The following is an 18,243-nucleotide window of genomic DNA, read 5'->3' as shown; positions in this document are numbered from 1 at the left end:
ACAAAATTTGTTGATAACATCTCACCCACATTGCAGATGTTATTTAGAATCGGCTCATTGTTACCAATTCCACTGCTCAAAACACAGGTTTCATGATTTCAGAAATACTTGCCAAGCAGTACCTGATCTGACTTACAATTTATACAGTACCTTGTATTTTCCATTTCCTGTACTGGAATGATGAAAGTCCCTAGCAAGTGAAACATTAAAAAAAAAAAAATCTCACTGCTGTGAGACTGGTGTTAATCATCATTTGTAACTTCATTAAATAAGTTTATTCCAATTCTAATAATATCTAAAATTATTTTTTGAATACAAACCACTTCCAACCAATATAGGTAGATTACAAAAAAAAAATTCTTTTAGAAGGGAACAAGGTAGACTGACCCATTGATGAACCATCAATGTGTTTTCCACCTCCAAAACCAAAGTCTGAGTAACCAGTTTTCCTGAATCCCTTCATAAATAATGTGTATTATTGCAGCATGTTCACACTACAAACAGCATATTAAATCCAAAACACACTCCTTAATTCCCATCTAACAATCACACATTCCTGCTAAATACTCAAGCCCTTCTCTCGCAAAACAGCAACCTACCCACTCTCCTCTGACATCCACTCCAAGTTTATGTACCCTTTTAATCAACCATTTTTGTGCCATCCTTTCTCCAAACTCACACATTCAACAGCCCCTCTTCCACTCTTAGAATTATACCTTTTACAATACAGTCTCTCCCCACTTAATGATGGAGTTCCATTCCTAAGAGTAGGTTGGTAAGCGAACTGGTTGTTAAGCGAGATACATACTACACTGGTAGTGGGTTTGTGTCAACCATCTTTAATGCTTTCATGTCACCTCTGCACCATTTATAACATTTTCAGTATATTTTTAAATGTTTATACAGTAGTCTACTGTACATTGTAATAAATGGAATAGAGGAAATTGGCTCCAATATACATCACTTGGGTATGCATACTGATCAGAGAGATGGTCATTAAATGAGTATGTAGTCAAGTGAGGAGGGATTGTACTGCATTATCTATTTTTACAGTCTCATTCTCTGCATAATCGTCATACTAGACATTGATCTGACAATATAATGCCACCATCCTTTTCCTTCTAGTATTACTGCAGGACCATGCTTCACACCCATACAAAAGTCTTTGACACTACTATGAAGCATTTTTCTTTGCATTCACTGACACTTTTTCCAAACATTTCCTTAACACTCCTGAAAATTTCATTCCCTTAGCTAGTCTATGGTTTACCTCATCTTTCACAGATTCACTTGTTGATATATCTACTCGTGTATCTAAATACACTCACTCCTTCAAAATTCCTTCCTCCCAATCTGGTTTACAATCTATTATGCCCAAAGCTACTAGTTTCATAACCTTGCTCTGTGTTCACTTTCTACTTCATTTACACATTCAAAACTCTTCCAGCTTCTAAAGCTTCTCTTCTGAAGTTCCAAAATGCATTAATTTGCAAACAGAAACTGTGAAAACTCTTGCTTTATATTAACCATGGTGACATGCATATGTGTTCAAGACCCAGTTTCATTAACCACTATTTCCCTTCTTTCCCTACACACCCTAATCTCCACTGTTCATAAAATAAACTCTTTACAGCTTTCAACAACCTAAGTCATGTCAAATGTTTTCATTCATCAGTTTCTAAAAGGCTATTGGTACATTCCTACTTGTGTAATGCTTAGACACTATGGTAATAAAATGTAAGCATTTATAAATACAAAACAATAATTTTCAAACAAAATATACACTCTTTTGACTACAAGCATGTGTATGATCACTCAGTATTTGAGCTTCACTATCTCATTTTTACTTTCATCTGTCGTTACCACAGGGACATTCATCCACCCACTCATTTACACATTCTTTCACTCGAAAACCTGAAAGTGTTTTTAAAAAGGAGCAAAGAAAAACAGTTATAATTTTGGAGGATTTGAATTAATATAAAGAAAAATTAGCCAACTTATCCAGTAACTGAAAATAAAGTTGTAAGTAAAATTATTGTATATATTCAATAATGAGTGGATTTATGAGAAGTTTTAACATGTAGAGCCTAATGTTAAAAATAGTAAGATTAGAGGGTAAGTAGAATGTAACTATCTACTGTGGATAACTTCCTGAATTTTATTTCAATTTCGTAAACTGAAAGACAAATGAAAATTGGCAAACACTATACTAATATTAATAAAAATAAAAGAAGCAAGATAACATCTACGAAGGGATTCAGGGAAACCAATTAGCCAGACTTGAGCTGTGGAGCATATCTCCACCCCTCTGAAGGAGGGGTGGAGATATGCTGCAGTTTTTGAACAGTAGTATCGGCATGCCTCTGGCAAGACAGTGATGGAGTGAATGATAATGGAAGTGTTTCTTCTTTTTTGGGTTACCCTGCCTTGTTAGGAAGAGGCTGATGTGTTAATTAAAAAAATAAATGAACATAACTTTTATGTAAAAGCTTGTTTGTGTTTAGTCAAAATACAAGGTGTCATTACAGTGGGTAAAATCCTGGATGGCAACATCTTTCTCTGAAAACAGGCTATAGAACAACAAAATCCTGAATATCAAATTTGCTTCATTACTAATCCATTCTTTGAGCAATTTGGCAGAGTTTTACCTTGACTTCAGAAAAACTTTCTGTGATGTCTTGGCTATGTCTTGTTTGGATGTAATGTGTGATGTGAATATTATACAGAGAATTTGCAGCTTGGAGATTATGTGGGGGAGGTTACCAAAGGGTGGAGGTGGGGGCTGTTGAGATGGTTTGGACATATAGAGAGGCTGGAGCAAAACAGTATAGCTAGGAGAGCATATAAATCTGGGGTAGAGGAAAGGATGGATAGGGGTCATACTAGGTTAGGTTGGAGGGAAGGGGTAAAGGGAGGTTTTGAGTGCTAGGGCATGGACATCTAATAGGCTTGTTTGAGCATGTTAAATAGGAGTGGAGGCAAGTAGTTTTGGTGATTTGACATGATGGAGTGGAAGGTAATGCACTAGACTTGTCTGTATGCAGTCAAGAAAAATGAATCTCTTCATGTTTCTTTACTGCATTCCAGTTAGACTTCAGTCCTGGAGGTGGGAAATGAAGTCTCTCTACTCAGAAGAGGTGGGAATGTTGCAGTCCGGAAGGTTATCCATACTATAATAAGACAGTGATTGTGGCAAGTGTGTGATTGAATGAATGGATAAAGTGCATCTTCTTTGTCTGATCACACTACCTTGGTAGGAGATGGACCATGTGCTAAACAAAAACAAAAACAAAAAACTAGGAATAACAACAACCTCAAGCTTGTACCATGGTGAACACACAAAATAATACAGGCTATGCTAGCTAACACAAGAGTGGCTAGCATACATGAATGTAACTCTTCAAAAACATGCTTTTTGGAAAACATGCCACCCATTCTTGAGTATGCAGCACCTGTATGAAACACTCGCCTAATAAAATTTAAAAATATAACTAAGTCTAAAGAGCACATTCAGAGTGGTACCTATTCTGAGGGAAATGAAAATGAAAAGAGGCCATCACTGGAGGAGCAAACAAATGAAATCTTTGCCTACATAGGGTAGGCAAAGATGGGTTCTTTACCAAGGATGTTTAACCCTTTTACTGTCCCTCACATAGATCTACCTGAAGTGATGCCAGGGTACCTCATGTAGATCTACATTAAGCTCAGCTCCCTCAGATAAGCTATGAGTGGTAAAATTTTGGCCTAGATATGAGAATGGGTCTGTGCAGTGAATGTGCACAGTATAAAAACTAAATCCTTCCCCACACAGTGCATGATGGGAAAAGCAAAATACTGATCTTGTGTTTGGTTTAAAACTGACTGAGGTGTTTTCTATGATGGTTTTTAGTTTTATTGAGTTTCTTGGTACCATTGGACAGAATGGAATATATACTACTGAAAAAGGGATGATTTTGGTTTTTAATTAACAGAAGTAGCTTGAAATTGGGCTCAAGTTTGTGGAAATATTAAATTTTTGCCAGTTTTGCTGAAGACAGGTAAGGCCCCCTTACACCTCTTGGTCTGTTTCATGGGTTTTTACTATGTCTAATTCAATTATTGTGATGCTGTAAACCATGGTCAATCATACCTGCTATATTTTATTATCCATGAAATAAGGTAAATCCTTGATTTTTTGTGTGGTGGTGAATTCAAAATGGAAGGCAAGTGTAATATAAGAGGCTTGGGGACATGATTAATGAACAGGAGAAATATTTAGTGCCTGGAATGTCTATAGTGCTTATTTTGGATTCTGTTTTTAGATTGACATTTCTTTTAATTTTGCATACAATGGACCAAATTACCAATTTCTGTGCACTTTATAGGGCAGTTCTGATAGATGAATGGTGGTTTCTTGCACTCAATCAATAGAACAATATCTAAGACTGACTGAATTATGTAATGGAACAAACTTTAAGTAAGACTCAAATTGGGTGACATTGCCAATGTGTAAATTGTGTCAACTGCTAATTTTGTGCCTGTGTAATTCTCTAAGTTTTCCAATAAATTTTGTACTTTTCCTGTCATTCCCTTCGGAAAAAGACTGTCATTTCAGAAGATTTTTTTTAAATGTGGACTCAAATTTAATTCTGGGGCTCCTGACAGTGAAGGGAAGTAAAAAAAAAATGGGAGTCACAATCCGTGCAACAGGGATATCACAAAACATTTTAACAGTGGCAAGAAAGTGAAATCAACTGAGTAGTGAAAGTACAGTAAACCCTCGATATAACAGACTAATGGGAAGGGGATTGGGGAAATATCTAAATCTCTTAAATCAGAATGGAAAAAAATAGCAAAAAAAATGCACTGAAGTACACACAATTTGCAGATATAATGCAATAAACACTGAAAGTAAAGATGTTAAAAGTACAATTTACCCAGTGGATTCTGGCCATAATTTTAAAATTCCATTATATCAACATTCATTATACTGAAGGTTTACTGTAGAGGCAGATTCTATATAATGATTCAGAGATATATGAAAGGATTATCTCAAGCTAGTTGGCAGAATGTTGAGGTAGAACCAAGAGCTATATCTCACCCTCCAGCAACTTCAAATAGGCAATTACATCCCTTCTTACACAGTTACAGTATCTCATACTCAACAATTACACAGCTTGTCTCACGCTCGCTCACCTTTACATTCATACCCTCTTGCTTGCCCAATATAGTAAGTGTTGAGTTCTTAAAAAAAAAAAATGCACAACGATGTTTACATCATTAGTATTTTTATTCTCTTGTTGGCCCTGAATGAGTAAGTACAAAAACTAAAGTATAAAAACTGTGCTTCCTTACAAGCAAGGTCAGGTTTTAGTTTCCCATGACTACCATGAATAGTGTTTAAATTTTATAACCATTATAAATATGGATGGCAAAATTATACCAATTAATGAAGAAAATTAAAGTATGATGTTTAAGATATTAGAAAAACTAAAACACACTGTAAATGGTAATCTAGTTAATCAGATTTGTACCATATAAATTAACCCATGAAAAGACTGTTCACTGTGTACAGTATATAGAAAACACTGCCTGTGTTTTGTGAATGACTTAGAAGGAACCACAATACAGCAATTTAGATCCACAAAAGATAATCCTTTTCTAATAGTTTTAATACATATTACTAGTTTATACAAGCTACATCTACTGGGATTTTTACAGAATAGAAGTGTGCCTTGGAAAAAATTACTTGCTGTTTAGTAATATCAAAGCCGTTCTGACACTCACCAAAATGCTTAACTCATCAGAGGGCTGCTTGATCTTAACTGACTGCCACAAAAAAATTAATAACAATAAATCATTGTATTTTATTCATTATTTCATATACATATTAATCTTTCACAAATTATTGCACATTATATATTAAAAATTACCTCAAAACATTTTAGTTTAATTTACACATACTAATGTAAAGCACACAATTATGTTAGAAGGAATAATGCTTAAAATATTTAGTAATAACACTTCACAAACATGAGATAAAAGCAGCTTTAATTTAAAACAAGGACTAACTGCATCATTGTGGCATCTAAGTGTCTACCATTTTACAATGAGATGCTTATTCCATCTCAGCTTCCGATCTCCTTTCTTACACAGCCTTATTTTTACTTCAGTGGACTGAAGGCATCCCAGAAAGACAGTGAGTAATCAAGCTTTAAGGCATGTACATGTGCACACACACAAAATTATTACTAAGCCTGAGCTCACAAACTACCCATACATATACTGTACATCTAAATAACAATACCAAACTTCTACAATGTCTTGACATTCATCCTTCAATATTTGTTAATTCCTTTGCAGTATACACACACAATGCAAGCTATTTACAAGGGCTCTACTTTCAAAACTCAGCATTCAAATTCAAAGTGGTTATGCTTGACTGGTAGTACATATTCCTAACAACAAAGCACCTCAAGTGTGCAATGTACCTGTAGAATCCTTGGGTAGAATGGTTTCTGGCATGCCATGGGGAGGTCACCAGCACAAGCTAAACTGTAGTTAACCCACACCCTATCCTTCAATAAAATATAAAAGATTATTTGCCTTTTTATTCTAATAGTCCTGTGCATATTGTATACACACACTATTATTTTTTCTCTCATTGGCCATTTCTCACCAAGGTGGGGGCGACCCAAATACGAAACATTCACCATCACTCATGCAACAGCTGTCCTGCTAGAATGTCAAGAGAGGTTATCTATACTACATGCATTAATTTTTGATTCAACAGATTTCTATTTAGCAGACTTCAGAAATAGAGAAAATCCACTGGTTAGAGCTGTCAGTTGTGGTTATGGTCATTACAAAACAATCCCATCTCTACCTACCACAGTCTCCTTGACTGGCCACCTACTTACCCCAAGTAACCCATTAAATCAAGGGTTTACCTAAAGTGAATTATTTTTACTCCATTGAAAGGGTGTTAACCCGTAGGTCATACAGTGCCTGGAGGTAAGTAGGTTTGAATCTGGATCAAGAGCCCTTCACTAGCATCAAGGCACCCCTTTTAAGAATGCAGAAGTGAAACAAGTTCTTCAAACCAAGGAAAGAAAAAACTACAATAATGCCTAAATAGTAGAATGGAAATTTTCTGATCTTTCTGAAACTAAGAAAAAACAATGCTACAGTGGAACCTTGGTTTTCATGATTAATCCATTCTAAAAAGTCTGATGAAAACCGAATCGTAGAAAAACTGAAGCAATATTTCCCCATAAGAAATAATGTAAATCCAATTAATCCGTTCCAGACACCCAAAAATATTAACAAAAAATACATTTTATAGAGAATAACTACAGTTTTACATGCAGAAAACAATGAGAAATAAATATAAATGACTAATGAAATGGATAAATGAACATTTAACATCACTTTTACCTTTATTGAAGACTCCTGTTGGCGTATGGAAGACGGCGAGGAGGGAAGAGGGAGGAGGAGAGGTTATTGTTTGGAAGGGGAATCCCCTTCCATAAGAACTTCAGGTATCAAGGCCCTATCCAGGGTTACTTCCCTTCTTTGTCTTACTGGCACTAGGATCAGCTTGTCACTGTACCCCTGTCACACAAAAAATCTGTCCAGAGGTGTCTGTTTTCTGGAGTCTAAGATTTGCCTAAAGGGGACAAGGCACTGTCATTGAACATGTTGCAGACATGGCTTGCAACAGCTTTGTTAGGGTGATATTTCTCCACAAAACTCTATGACTCATGTCCATATACACATGTCCTTAATCACTGAAGAAGGGACATTCTCCCCTCTCTCTTCCTCCTCCTCTGAAGCAATATCCTAAGCTGCAGTCTGTTGCTGTTCTAGTTGAAGGTCTTGCAGCTCTTCAGTGGTTAGCTCTTCCCTGTGGTCGTTCACCAACTTTTCCACATCCTGACCACTTACATCCAACCCCTTGGAATTCCCCAAATACTCAACAGATTTCACAATAGGCATAGGGTCATCAGGGTCAGCCTCAAACCCTTCAAAATCCTTCTCAAGGACACATTCTGGCCACAATTTTCTCCAAGCAAGAGTTCATCGTCCTGGAAGTCACTCACTACCAAGCCTTATCTATAAGGCTTATGCAATTGAGGATATTGAAGCGATTCCTCCAGAACTCTTAGGGTCAATTCAGTGTCTGAGGTCACTCCAAAGCACCTCTGAAACAGTGCTTTGGTGTAGAGTTTTTTGAAGTTTGAAATAACCTGCTGGTCCATGGGCTGGATGAGAGGAGTGGTATTAGGGGGCAAGAACTTCACTGTGATGACACCAAACTCCTCCAACAACTGGTCTTCCAAGTCTGGAGGATGAGCAGGAGCATTGTCCATTACCAGGAGGCACTTGAGTGGCAACTGATTTTCCAGGTGGTATTTCTTCACACTCAGGCCAAACACTTCACTGACCCATTAAATGAAAATTTGCCTCATGGCCCATGCCTTACCGTTAGCCTTCCACAACACACAATTTACTCTTTATGACATTGTTTTTCTTGAACACTCGAGGATTTTCAGAGTGATACATCAGTAAAGGCTTCACTTTGAAATCCCCACTAGCATTACTACAGAACCAAAGTTAGCCTATCTTTCATAGGTTTGTGTCCTGGCAGTGCCTTTTCCTCCTGCGTGACGTAGGTCCTTTGCCATTTTCTTCCAAAAGAGGTCTGTTTCATCACAATTGAAGACTTGTTGGGGAGGAATCCTTCAGCCTCTATGTACTCCTTGAATTCATCAATGAATTCTTCGGCCCCACATTTGTCCGAACTAGCAGCTTCGCCATGCCTTACCACTGTGTATGCCAGTTCGCTTCTTGAATTTATTGAACCAGCCTTTGCTGGCCTTAAATTCACTAACAGCAGCACTCATTCCAGGCATTTTCTTTGCGATATCTGCATGTAACTGCCTTGCCTCGTTGAAAATTATCGCCTCCAAGACACACACACACACTGTTGTTCATTGATCCACACCAACAACTTTTCAATATCTTAGACTGTTTGCGATCTCTGTTTCATTAGTACATTTACCCCTTTCGCAACATCGGCTTTCTTGATTTCTTTTTTCTTCACCAGGATGGAACTGATCATTGATTCAGACTTCATGTACATTCTGGTGAGATCGGCCACACGTACGCCACTTTCATACTTTGCTACAAGTTCTTTCTTGAATTCTATCATGTTTCTCGCCTTCTTTATCAAAGGGCTGGCACCTGGAACTTTCTTTGGCCCATGGCCGGGCTCCAAGAGTAGACAAACTCTCAAAGGTCTTCAAAGGTAAGGTGTCTTATTTAGCAGTTGCATTCAATAAACAAGCACAAGAAACAATGGATTATTATGAAAATGTTTTGGATGAACGCACGGGGTGATGCTCACTCAAGGAGAAACAAAGGCAGACTGAGTCACGAATGCATGGGACGCTTTGTGTGGGCGCTTGAGTGGCCGAGTCATGCAGACGCGTTTGGTACAGACCATTTTCAACTCTACGAAAACCGAGCGGATGTACAAAAACTGGGACAAAATTTCAACGAAGAAAGTCGTCGAAAACCGAATCCTATGAAAACTGGGGCATACGAAAATCAAGGTTCCACTGTAGTAAGTAAAGATATACCTTTGCAAACAGTTTTGGTCCAGCGTGAGCGGCTGGAGTCAATTCCATTCTAATATCTCACTATGTTCAATTTTATCAAAATTAATTTCCTCCCAGACTTTTTCACAATTTCTTTCTTCAAAACTGCTTATTATGCTCAGCAAAAACTTGTCAATAAATATTTATCCATTGTCTCATGTTCTACTATCACCCTTGCTCTCCCTCTCTTGCATGTGCTCCCATTCTATTGCATGTGCTGTCGCTCTCTTGCTCCCTCACTCTCTCGTGCACTCACTCCTCATACTCTTGTTAATCCTCTTCTCAAAACGTACATTGCATCTTTTTAATGGCAATTCAAATAAACTCTCCCAATGACATTTATCCCCAGCACTCAAAATTTCTTCATAGTCCTTCAATAATATATCACACTTTTACATTGAAGTCTTCTCAAAAAATTGTATCTCATTTTGTTCAGAATTCCCTTAACATTTACTTAATCCTCCCTCAAAGAAATGCTCTCTCATCTCACCTCTGGGTGTTCAAATACTTATGATAACTCCCAACCCCTACTTCTCCCATTCCACTTTTCTAAACCACATTACAAATATTAAAAATTTAAACCAATCTTTTTATTTCCCCCCCAACTCTTTATTTAGCATTACTGCTACTACTCCTTGTTCTCATTCTCTCAGATAGACCCAACTAATCCCATTTACTCTTTTCCACTCAAATTCTCCATCTTAACTTTCAGTGAGTGCCATGGCATCCAGTTCTCTCTCATTTATAATATTATCAATCAGTTCTTTAACATGAGTACTTATATTCATGCCCATTCAAACTACATTAATTCCCAAATTTCCTCTTTTTTTTCTATTTTAATAGCTATATACAGAAAAGGGAATTACCAGCTCATGGCATTTTAGCCACTTTCAACAAATGGCTGACAGAAAAGGCCATGCATATACAATATGCATATAGTATGTTTAACTAAATTACAATGGTCAACTGTAATATGGTGGCAGTATCTAAAGAACAGTGAAAATAAAAAAGTTCAAAGAAATGTGAAAAAAATGTAAAATAAAGTATAAAATACAAAGAAATAAGAGCTAGAAAGAATGAAGGCACTAAAATGCCCAAGAACAATAATAAAAAATTACACATCATATAAAGATAACAGATATATAGGAAAGATTCCTCATAAAAAAAATATGCTGATACTTGGATTAGGATCCACTAAAATTTTAAAAATACTTAAGATAAATTAAAGGAAATGAGCCCAAAAGCTTGGCTCTACTTCTGCATCTATAAGAATTTTATTCACAAATAACAGTATCCTTAATTAAACTCGCACCCATCCACTGGCACCTACTCACTGTTCCTTACACTGCAGTATTATACTACTTGACATTTTAAAAGCTAGCTAAGCCTTACCTGAGACTGAACGTAATTCTGTGGAGTGGAAGTTCGTCTTAAGTTTGACGAGCGAGTAGCTGTCTGTGAACTTGGATGATTGCTAGTCCCAGTAGTATAGCCAAGTGCACGATACAATCTATCTCTTAATTCAACCATATCCCCCTAAGAGAGAGAAAACTTAGAAATGCATACAAGGTTTTTAACCAGACAATTTGAAATATCAGCCAAATCAGGTATTAGGCTGTTTACCTCAAATGTTTACCTAAAATAAGTGTTTCAGAGTGCACAATTTCTGATCAATATGTAGCAAGGCCAAACTCCTGGAGGTCTGAGTCTCCCCTACAAACTCAATTATACATGAATACCTATAACTGAAAACTTAAATGTACTGTATGTAATGTGCAGTATTTACATTAGGATATTCTACAAGAGACAAAGGAACCTCACCTGAGTAGCAGAATTTAAATATGATACTGCTGTAGTAAGTGAACCCTGTGCAGCAAGGAGAGATGCATACTGGCAGAGAAGGGAGCTCACAGCATTGCCCTCACTCAGGTTAGTAGGCCGACCTGCAGCTGACAGGGATTGTTGCAGTCCCATGATGATTTCTACTAGGTCCTAAAAACATTTTTTTTTTTTAATCTAGCCTTTCATCAGCCGTCTGTAAATTCTAAACACTACAAAATTAAACTTTTGCCATGTTGATTTTGTTTTTAGACTGGTTGCACAGAAATGAGCATACATCTTTCTAGGTGTCCATACATTACAAAAATCATAAATTACACACCTGCAAATTATTTGGCTGATTTGTCTCAGGTCGTGTCTTAATCCAACAGGAAACAAACTTCTCCAGGCTCCCAGCACAGACATAACAGATCATTGCTGACAGTAATGATTCAGGATCTCCCTTGGCTTCAAGACGTTCCCCCAGACTCTCTTAAATAAAGAATTGAAATGTTCTGAAAAACTATTTGACCTATTTGAAATGCATTACACTATGCATTACACTGTGCTTTTGGGAGATTCTGAAGAGAAGTTGCAGAGGTTGGTGGATGAATTGAAAGAAAATTAAAAGTGAATACAGTAAGGCCCCGCTTTACGGCATTTCGCCTTATGGCATTCCGCTAATACGGCGATGTCAAATTATGACCAAAATTTGCTATATGGCAAGCGGTCTTTCAAATATGGCACCCCCACCCGGTTTGTTTACATTTTCCGTGACAACATCTATTATGTCAGGAAACTTTCCAAAATTTCAAGTGTTTTAAAGTTACTGCATATTTTATATGTACTCTGATAATTATACTTATGTGTACCTGTACCTAAATATACTTACACACTGTGCTGGTGTGCAGGTACACATTAAAATCGCTAAGTCTCTCTCTACTCATGACGCCAATACTACGTAATAATAATCACTCTTGGGCACACTAAATGTCTTATAGGCATTTTCATTAATCCATCTATGATATTTTCCTCAAAATTATATATGAAACCTGTTACATAGCATATAAACATGATACATACACTCACAGAATAAAAAGTGATGTAAATAAGAGATTTGTTTACAAAGCAGCTGTGTAGGTAGTGTCGGAAGAATTATGTTTTCTCTAGTCAAACTGGGGGATAACTGTAGAAAAATATTCTTTTCGTATGCCTTTACTCTATACAGTGGACCCCCACTTTACCATCGCCTCCCAGTGCGACCAGTTATGTAAGTGTTTTTATGTAAGTGCGTTTGTACGTGTATGTTTGGGGGTCTGAAATGGACTAATCTAATTCACAATATTCCTTATGGGAACAAATTCATTCAGTACTGGCACCTGAACATACTTCTGGAATGAAATAATATCACAAACCGGGGGTCCACTGTATATAGCAATTCACAACCCTTGTGGGTTTAGTGCTTTTTATTAATAATAATAATAATAATATCTTCATTCACTCTAAAAATGGTGTTGCTTTGTTTATTTATTCTGTACTAACTTGTACAACTTGTACACAATGTAAGAGTATTTGTATTGTGAGGTAATTATTATTATAATAAAAAAATATTGAGGTAAATGTTTTACAAACTCTTACAAACGTACGTGAATGAACTAAAAGTAGACACACATTAATACGCATTTATTTCGCCTGACCAAGTGATTTCCCACTACCTGTTCAGTTTGTGTTTTTACGTTGTCTCAACTCTGTATCTCGTTCTCTCTCTCGTTTACTCTTTCATTAACTAGTTGGTTCTCATTGACGATGGCGTCTAAGGTTAGCTGTGATAAAGAGAGAAGTCGTAAGCCTCTTGCTTTAAGTGCCAAGTTAGAGGATGATGGTGTGCCATTCTGATTTTATTCAATAAATACCCTGCCACTCACCTCTCACATATTAATATTAATATTTTAAGGTAAGTAATAAGTGTACTCTGTGTGTATCTTACCTTTTATTGTGTTTTTAATGCCTATTTCTATTGCTAACTTAATATAAGTTAGTGTAAACTTGTTGTCTGGCATTTATTGCATATTTTATGTGTGCTCTGATGATAATAATACTTGTGGACCTGTGTGGTAGCCGGGTGGAGGGACAACATTACGTTTCCTCTGTTCAGCCATCAGAGAAAACGTTTATAAATCTGCGTTTGGCCCAGCCACTCCCTCACTCCGTTTTTTTTACAATTTTCGGCATGAATTATTCATTACCTCTACCTTCGTTTATGATGGCATCTAAAGGTAGTTGCTAGAAATGATTAAATTCAGTGAACAAGGTATGTCAATGTGTGGGCTCTGGCCCACAGTGTAGGTAGCCGGTAGGTGTAGCCCAGGCGGGCTACACCTACCGGCTACCTACACTGACTTCCTACAAATAAATACTACTCACCTCTCTTCCTATATTAAGACTACGCATATTTTAAGGTAAATAATGAGTGTACTGTATGTGTATTTTACCTCTCTGGGTTGTTTTAAATATTGTATATTAAGTATGAGACAGGGAACCAGGGCTACCTACACCTGGGCTACCTGCACCAGACTTCCTACAAATAAGTACTACTCACCTCTCTCCCTACATTAAGATTACAAATACTTTAAGATAAGTAATGAATTTACTGTGAATGTATTTTACTTTGTGTGTTTTTAATGCTTAGTTCTATTACCAACTTAATATAATTTAGTGTAAACTAGTTGTCTGGCATTTATATGCATTTATAAATGGAAAAAAATGGCATTCTGCCTTCCAGCGATGTCTGCTTTCCGGCGACAGCCTGGAACCTAACCCGCCGTATAAGTGGGGCCCTACTGTATAGGAAAGAGTAAGGTGAGGAGGATAACAAAAAGATTAGGTGATGAAAGATTGGATATCAGATTGGAGGGAGAGAGTACGGAGGAAGTGAATGTATTCAGATATTTAGAAGTGGACGTGTCAGCAGATGGGGTCTATGAAGGATGAGGTGAATCATACAATTGATGAGGGGAAAAGGGTGAGTGGTACACTTAGTAGTCTGTGGAGGCAAAGAGGGGAATATATGAGAGTACAGTCATACCAACACTCTTATATGGGTGTGAAGCATAGGTGGTGAATGTTGCAATGAGGAGAAGGCTGGAGGCAGTAGAGATATCATGTCTGAGGGCAATGTGCAGTGTGAATATAATGCAGAGAATTTGTAGTTTGGAAATTAGGGGGAAGTGTGGGATTACCAAAACTACTATCCAGAAGGCTGAGGGAAAAGGGGGGTTCTGAGGTGGTTCAGACATGTAGAGAGGATGGAACGAAACAGAATGACTTCAAGAGTACATAAATCTGTAGTGGAGGGAAGGTGGGGTAGGGATTGGCCAAGGAAAGGTTGGGGGAGGGGGTAAAGGAAGTTTAGTGTGCGAGGAGCTTGGACTTCCAGCAAGCATGCGTGAGCATATTTGATAAAAGTGAATGGAGACAAATGGCTTTTAATACTTGACGGGCTGCTGGAGTGTGAGCAAAGTAACAGGACTTAAGTCCGGCAGGCCGGACTTGAGTCCTGGAGATGGTAAGTACAGTGTCTGCACTCTGAAGGAAGGGTGTTACTGTTGCAGTTTTATAACTGTAATGTAAAGCACCCCTCTAGCAAGAGGGGTGGGAATCGGCCAAAGTGTTAATAAAATAATAATTTATAAATTTTTAAGTGTAATTCAAATAATTGCAAGTGTCTTATGTAGCTGGAAGAGCAAAAAAACATTTGTTCAACAACTTTTCATGCTGTTTAGCATTATCAAGTGGATGAATATGTTCCTAAAACAAGGGGAAGAGAACAATTGATCTGACAGACATTTTACTCATAAAACAATGAGCAAAAGAGAATGACTGATATGACAGACATTTTGCTAATTTAACTTGTGCAGTAAAACTCTGCCTGTCAAATGACTACACTAAGTGACATTATTAATGCTTATATTCACTATCATTCTAGGTAGTAGGTTGGTAGACAGCAACTGCCCAGGGAGGTACTACTGTCCTGCCAAGTGAGTGTAAAACAAAAGCCTGTAATTGTTTTACATGATGGCAGGAATGCTAGTGTCCTTTTTTTTCTGTTTCAAACATGCAAGATTTCAGGTATGTCTTGCTACTTCTACTTACACTTAGGTCACCCTACACATACATGTACAAGCATATATATACACACCCCTTTGGGTTTTCTTCTATTTTCTTTCTAGTTCTTGCTCTTATTTATTTCCTATCTCCATGGGGAAGTGGAACAGAATTCTTCCTCCGTAAGCCATGCATGTTGTAAGAGGTGACTAAAATGCCGGGAGCAAGGGACTAGTAACCCCTTCTCCCGTATAAATTACTAAATTTAAAAAGAGAAACTTTTGTTTTTCTTTTTGGGCCACCCTGCCTTGGTGGGATACGGCCGGTTTGTTGAAAAAAAAAAACCACTATCATGACTGAAAATGATGTAGCTTGCACTAAAAAAATGGAATGTGTAAATAGAATGAGGCTTCTCTTGTACAAAGGTGGAAAAGCAACGTAGAAAAACTAGAGATTGGTACAAGTCATGGAAAAAAAAGCAGAAAACAATATTAATTGCCAGGGCAGTCTTAAATTGGAAAAAAAATGTTAATGCAATGACAAAGATAATTTAATGAATAAATTGTTTTAACTAACCTGCAAGGGCAGGGAACTGCTCATCATTGGAATATGTTAGAGCTGCAACTAAAGCTTCCTTCCACTTGCTGAGATTACAAGTAGTAGTGATGGAAGTCAAGTCACCACGGACAACTGCACTCACCAGTGATGATAAACTGCCATCCACTTGGGCCAACACAACATCTCGAGTCTGTCCAAGATGAGTTATACAAAAGCAATAATAATGTCAAAAGAGCAGATACATAACTGAACATGCCCCATCCCCCATACCTTTCTTGGAGTTTATCCATTGTCTTTTCTACAAAAGCAAAGTGACAGTGTAGACCCTGTCCTAAAATTGATGTTGCAACAGTTAAAAGAACCTTTTTCTTATAATTTAAAAAATCAAAAGAATGGATTAACAAAAAACTGTTGTTAAATACAGACCTAAAGTTAATCTTTCATACTCTGTATGTGTGTGTGTTTTGTGTGCGTGTGTGTTGTGTGTGTGTTGTGTGTGTGTTGTGTGTGTGTTGTGTGTGTGTTGTGTGTGTGTTGTGTGTGTGTTGTGTGTGTGTTGTGTGTGTGTTGTGTGTGTGTTGAGTGTGTGTTGTGTGTGTGTTGTGTGTGTGTTGTGTGTGTTGTGTGTGTGTTGTGTGTGTGTTGTGTGTGTGTTGTGTGTGTGTTGTGTGTGTGTTGTGTGTGTGTTGTGTGTGTTGTGTATGTTGTGTGTGTGTGTGTGTACTCCCCTAGTTGTACTCACCTAGTTGAGTTTGCGGGGGTCGAGTCCGAGCTCCTGGCCCCGCCTCTTCACTGATCGCTACTAGGTCACTCTCCCTGAGCCGTGAGCTTTATCATACCTCTGCTTAAAGCTATGTATGGATCCTGCCTCCACTACATCGCTTCCCAAACTATTCCACTTACTGACTACTCTGTGGCTGAAGAAATACTTCCTAACATCCCTGTGATTCATCTGTGTCTTCAGCTTCCAACTGTGTCCCCTTGTTACTGTGTCCAATCTCTGGAACATCCTGTCTTTGTCCACCTTGTCAATTCCTCTCAGTATTTTGTATGTCATTATCATGTTCCCCCTATCTCTCCTGTCCTCCAGTGTTGTCAGGTTGATTTCCCTTAACCTCTCCTCGTAGGACATACCTCTTAGCTCTGGGACTAGTCTTGTTGCAAACCTTTGCACTTTCTCTAGTTTCTTCACGTGCTTGGCTAGGTGTGGGTTCCAAACTGGTGCCGCATACTCCAATATGGGCCTAATATACATGGTGTACAGGGTCCTGAATGATTCCTTATTAAGATGTCGGAATGCTGTTCTGAGGTTTGCTAGGCGCCCATATGCTGCAGCAGTTATTTGGTTGATGTGCGCTTCAGGAGATGTGCCTGGTGTTATACTCACCCCAAGATCTTTTTCCTTGAGTGAGGTTTGTAGTCTCTGGCCCCCTAGACTGTACTCCGTCTGCGGTCTTCTTTGCCCTTCCCCAATCTTCATGACTTTGCACTTGGTGGGATTGAACTCCAGGAGCCAATTGCTGGACCAGGTCTGCAGCCTGTCCAGATCCCTTTGTACTTCTGCCTGGTCTTCGATCGAGTGAATTCTTCTCATCAACTTCACGTCATCTGCAAACAGGGACACCTCAGAGTCTATTCCTTCCGTCACGTCGTTCACAAATACCAGAAACAGCACTGGTCCTAGGACTGACCCCTGCGGGACCCCGCTGGTCACAGGTGCCCACTCTGACACCTCGCCACGTACCATGACTCGTTGCTGTCTTCCTGACAAGTATTCCCTGATCCATTGTAGTGCCTTCCCTGTTATCCCTGCTTGGTCCTCCAGTTTTTGCACCAATCTCTTGTGTGGAACTGTGTCAAACGCCTTCTTGCAGTCCAAGAAAATGCAATCCACCCACCCCTCTCTCTCTTGTCTTACTGCTGTCACCATGTCATAGAACTCCATTAGGTTTGTGACACAGGATTTCCCGTCCCTGAAACCACGTTGGCTGCTGTTGATGAGATCGTTCCTTTCTAGGTGTTCCACCACTCTTCTCCTGATAATCTTCTCCATGATTTTGCATACTATACATGTCAGTGACACTGGTCTGTAGTTTAATGCTTCATGTCTGTCTCCTTTTTT

At 38.2% G+C, this 18,243-nt stretch overlaps 1 protein-coding gene across 6 annotated transcripts in view; it reads right to left on the bottom strand.

Annotated features, from left to right (window-relative positions):
* Nucleotides 1–16,311, bottom strand: part of LOC128693205 (protein transport protein Sec31A-like) — a gene marked incomplete at its 5' end in the record, with an annotated part of 75,510 nt that extends 59,199 nt beyond the window's left edge. For 2 of the 6 annotated variants that reach the window (XM_070089275.1, XM_070089277.1), the window contains 6 exon segments: nt 5,767–5,808; nt 6,471–6,557; nt 11,034–11,177; nt 11,463–11,633; nt 11,803–11,951; nt 16,140–16,311. In XM_070089275.1, coding sequence (XP_069945376.1) covers nt 5,767–5,808; nt 6,471–6,557; nt 11,034–11,177; nt 11,463–11,633; nt 11,803–11,951; nt 16,140–16,311 — 765 coding nt within the window. 6 annotated transcript variants of the gene reach the window in all.
* Nucleotides 16,312–18,243: the final 1,932 nt, after the last annotated feature.

The sequence above is a fragment of the Cherax quadricarinatus genome, chromosome 28, assembly GCF_038502225.1.
Source record: "Cherax quadricarinatus isolate ZL_2023a chromosome 28, ASM3850222v1, whole genome shotgun sequence".
NCBI classification, from domain to species: Eukaryota; Metazoa; Arthropoda; class Malacostraca; order Decapoda; family Parastacidae; genus Cherax; species Cherax quadricarinatus.
The sequence above is the reverse complement of the archived record's forward strand: the minus strand, read 5'-3'. Positions and strand labels throughout refer to the sequence as shown.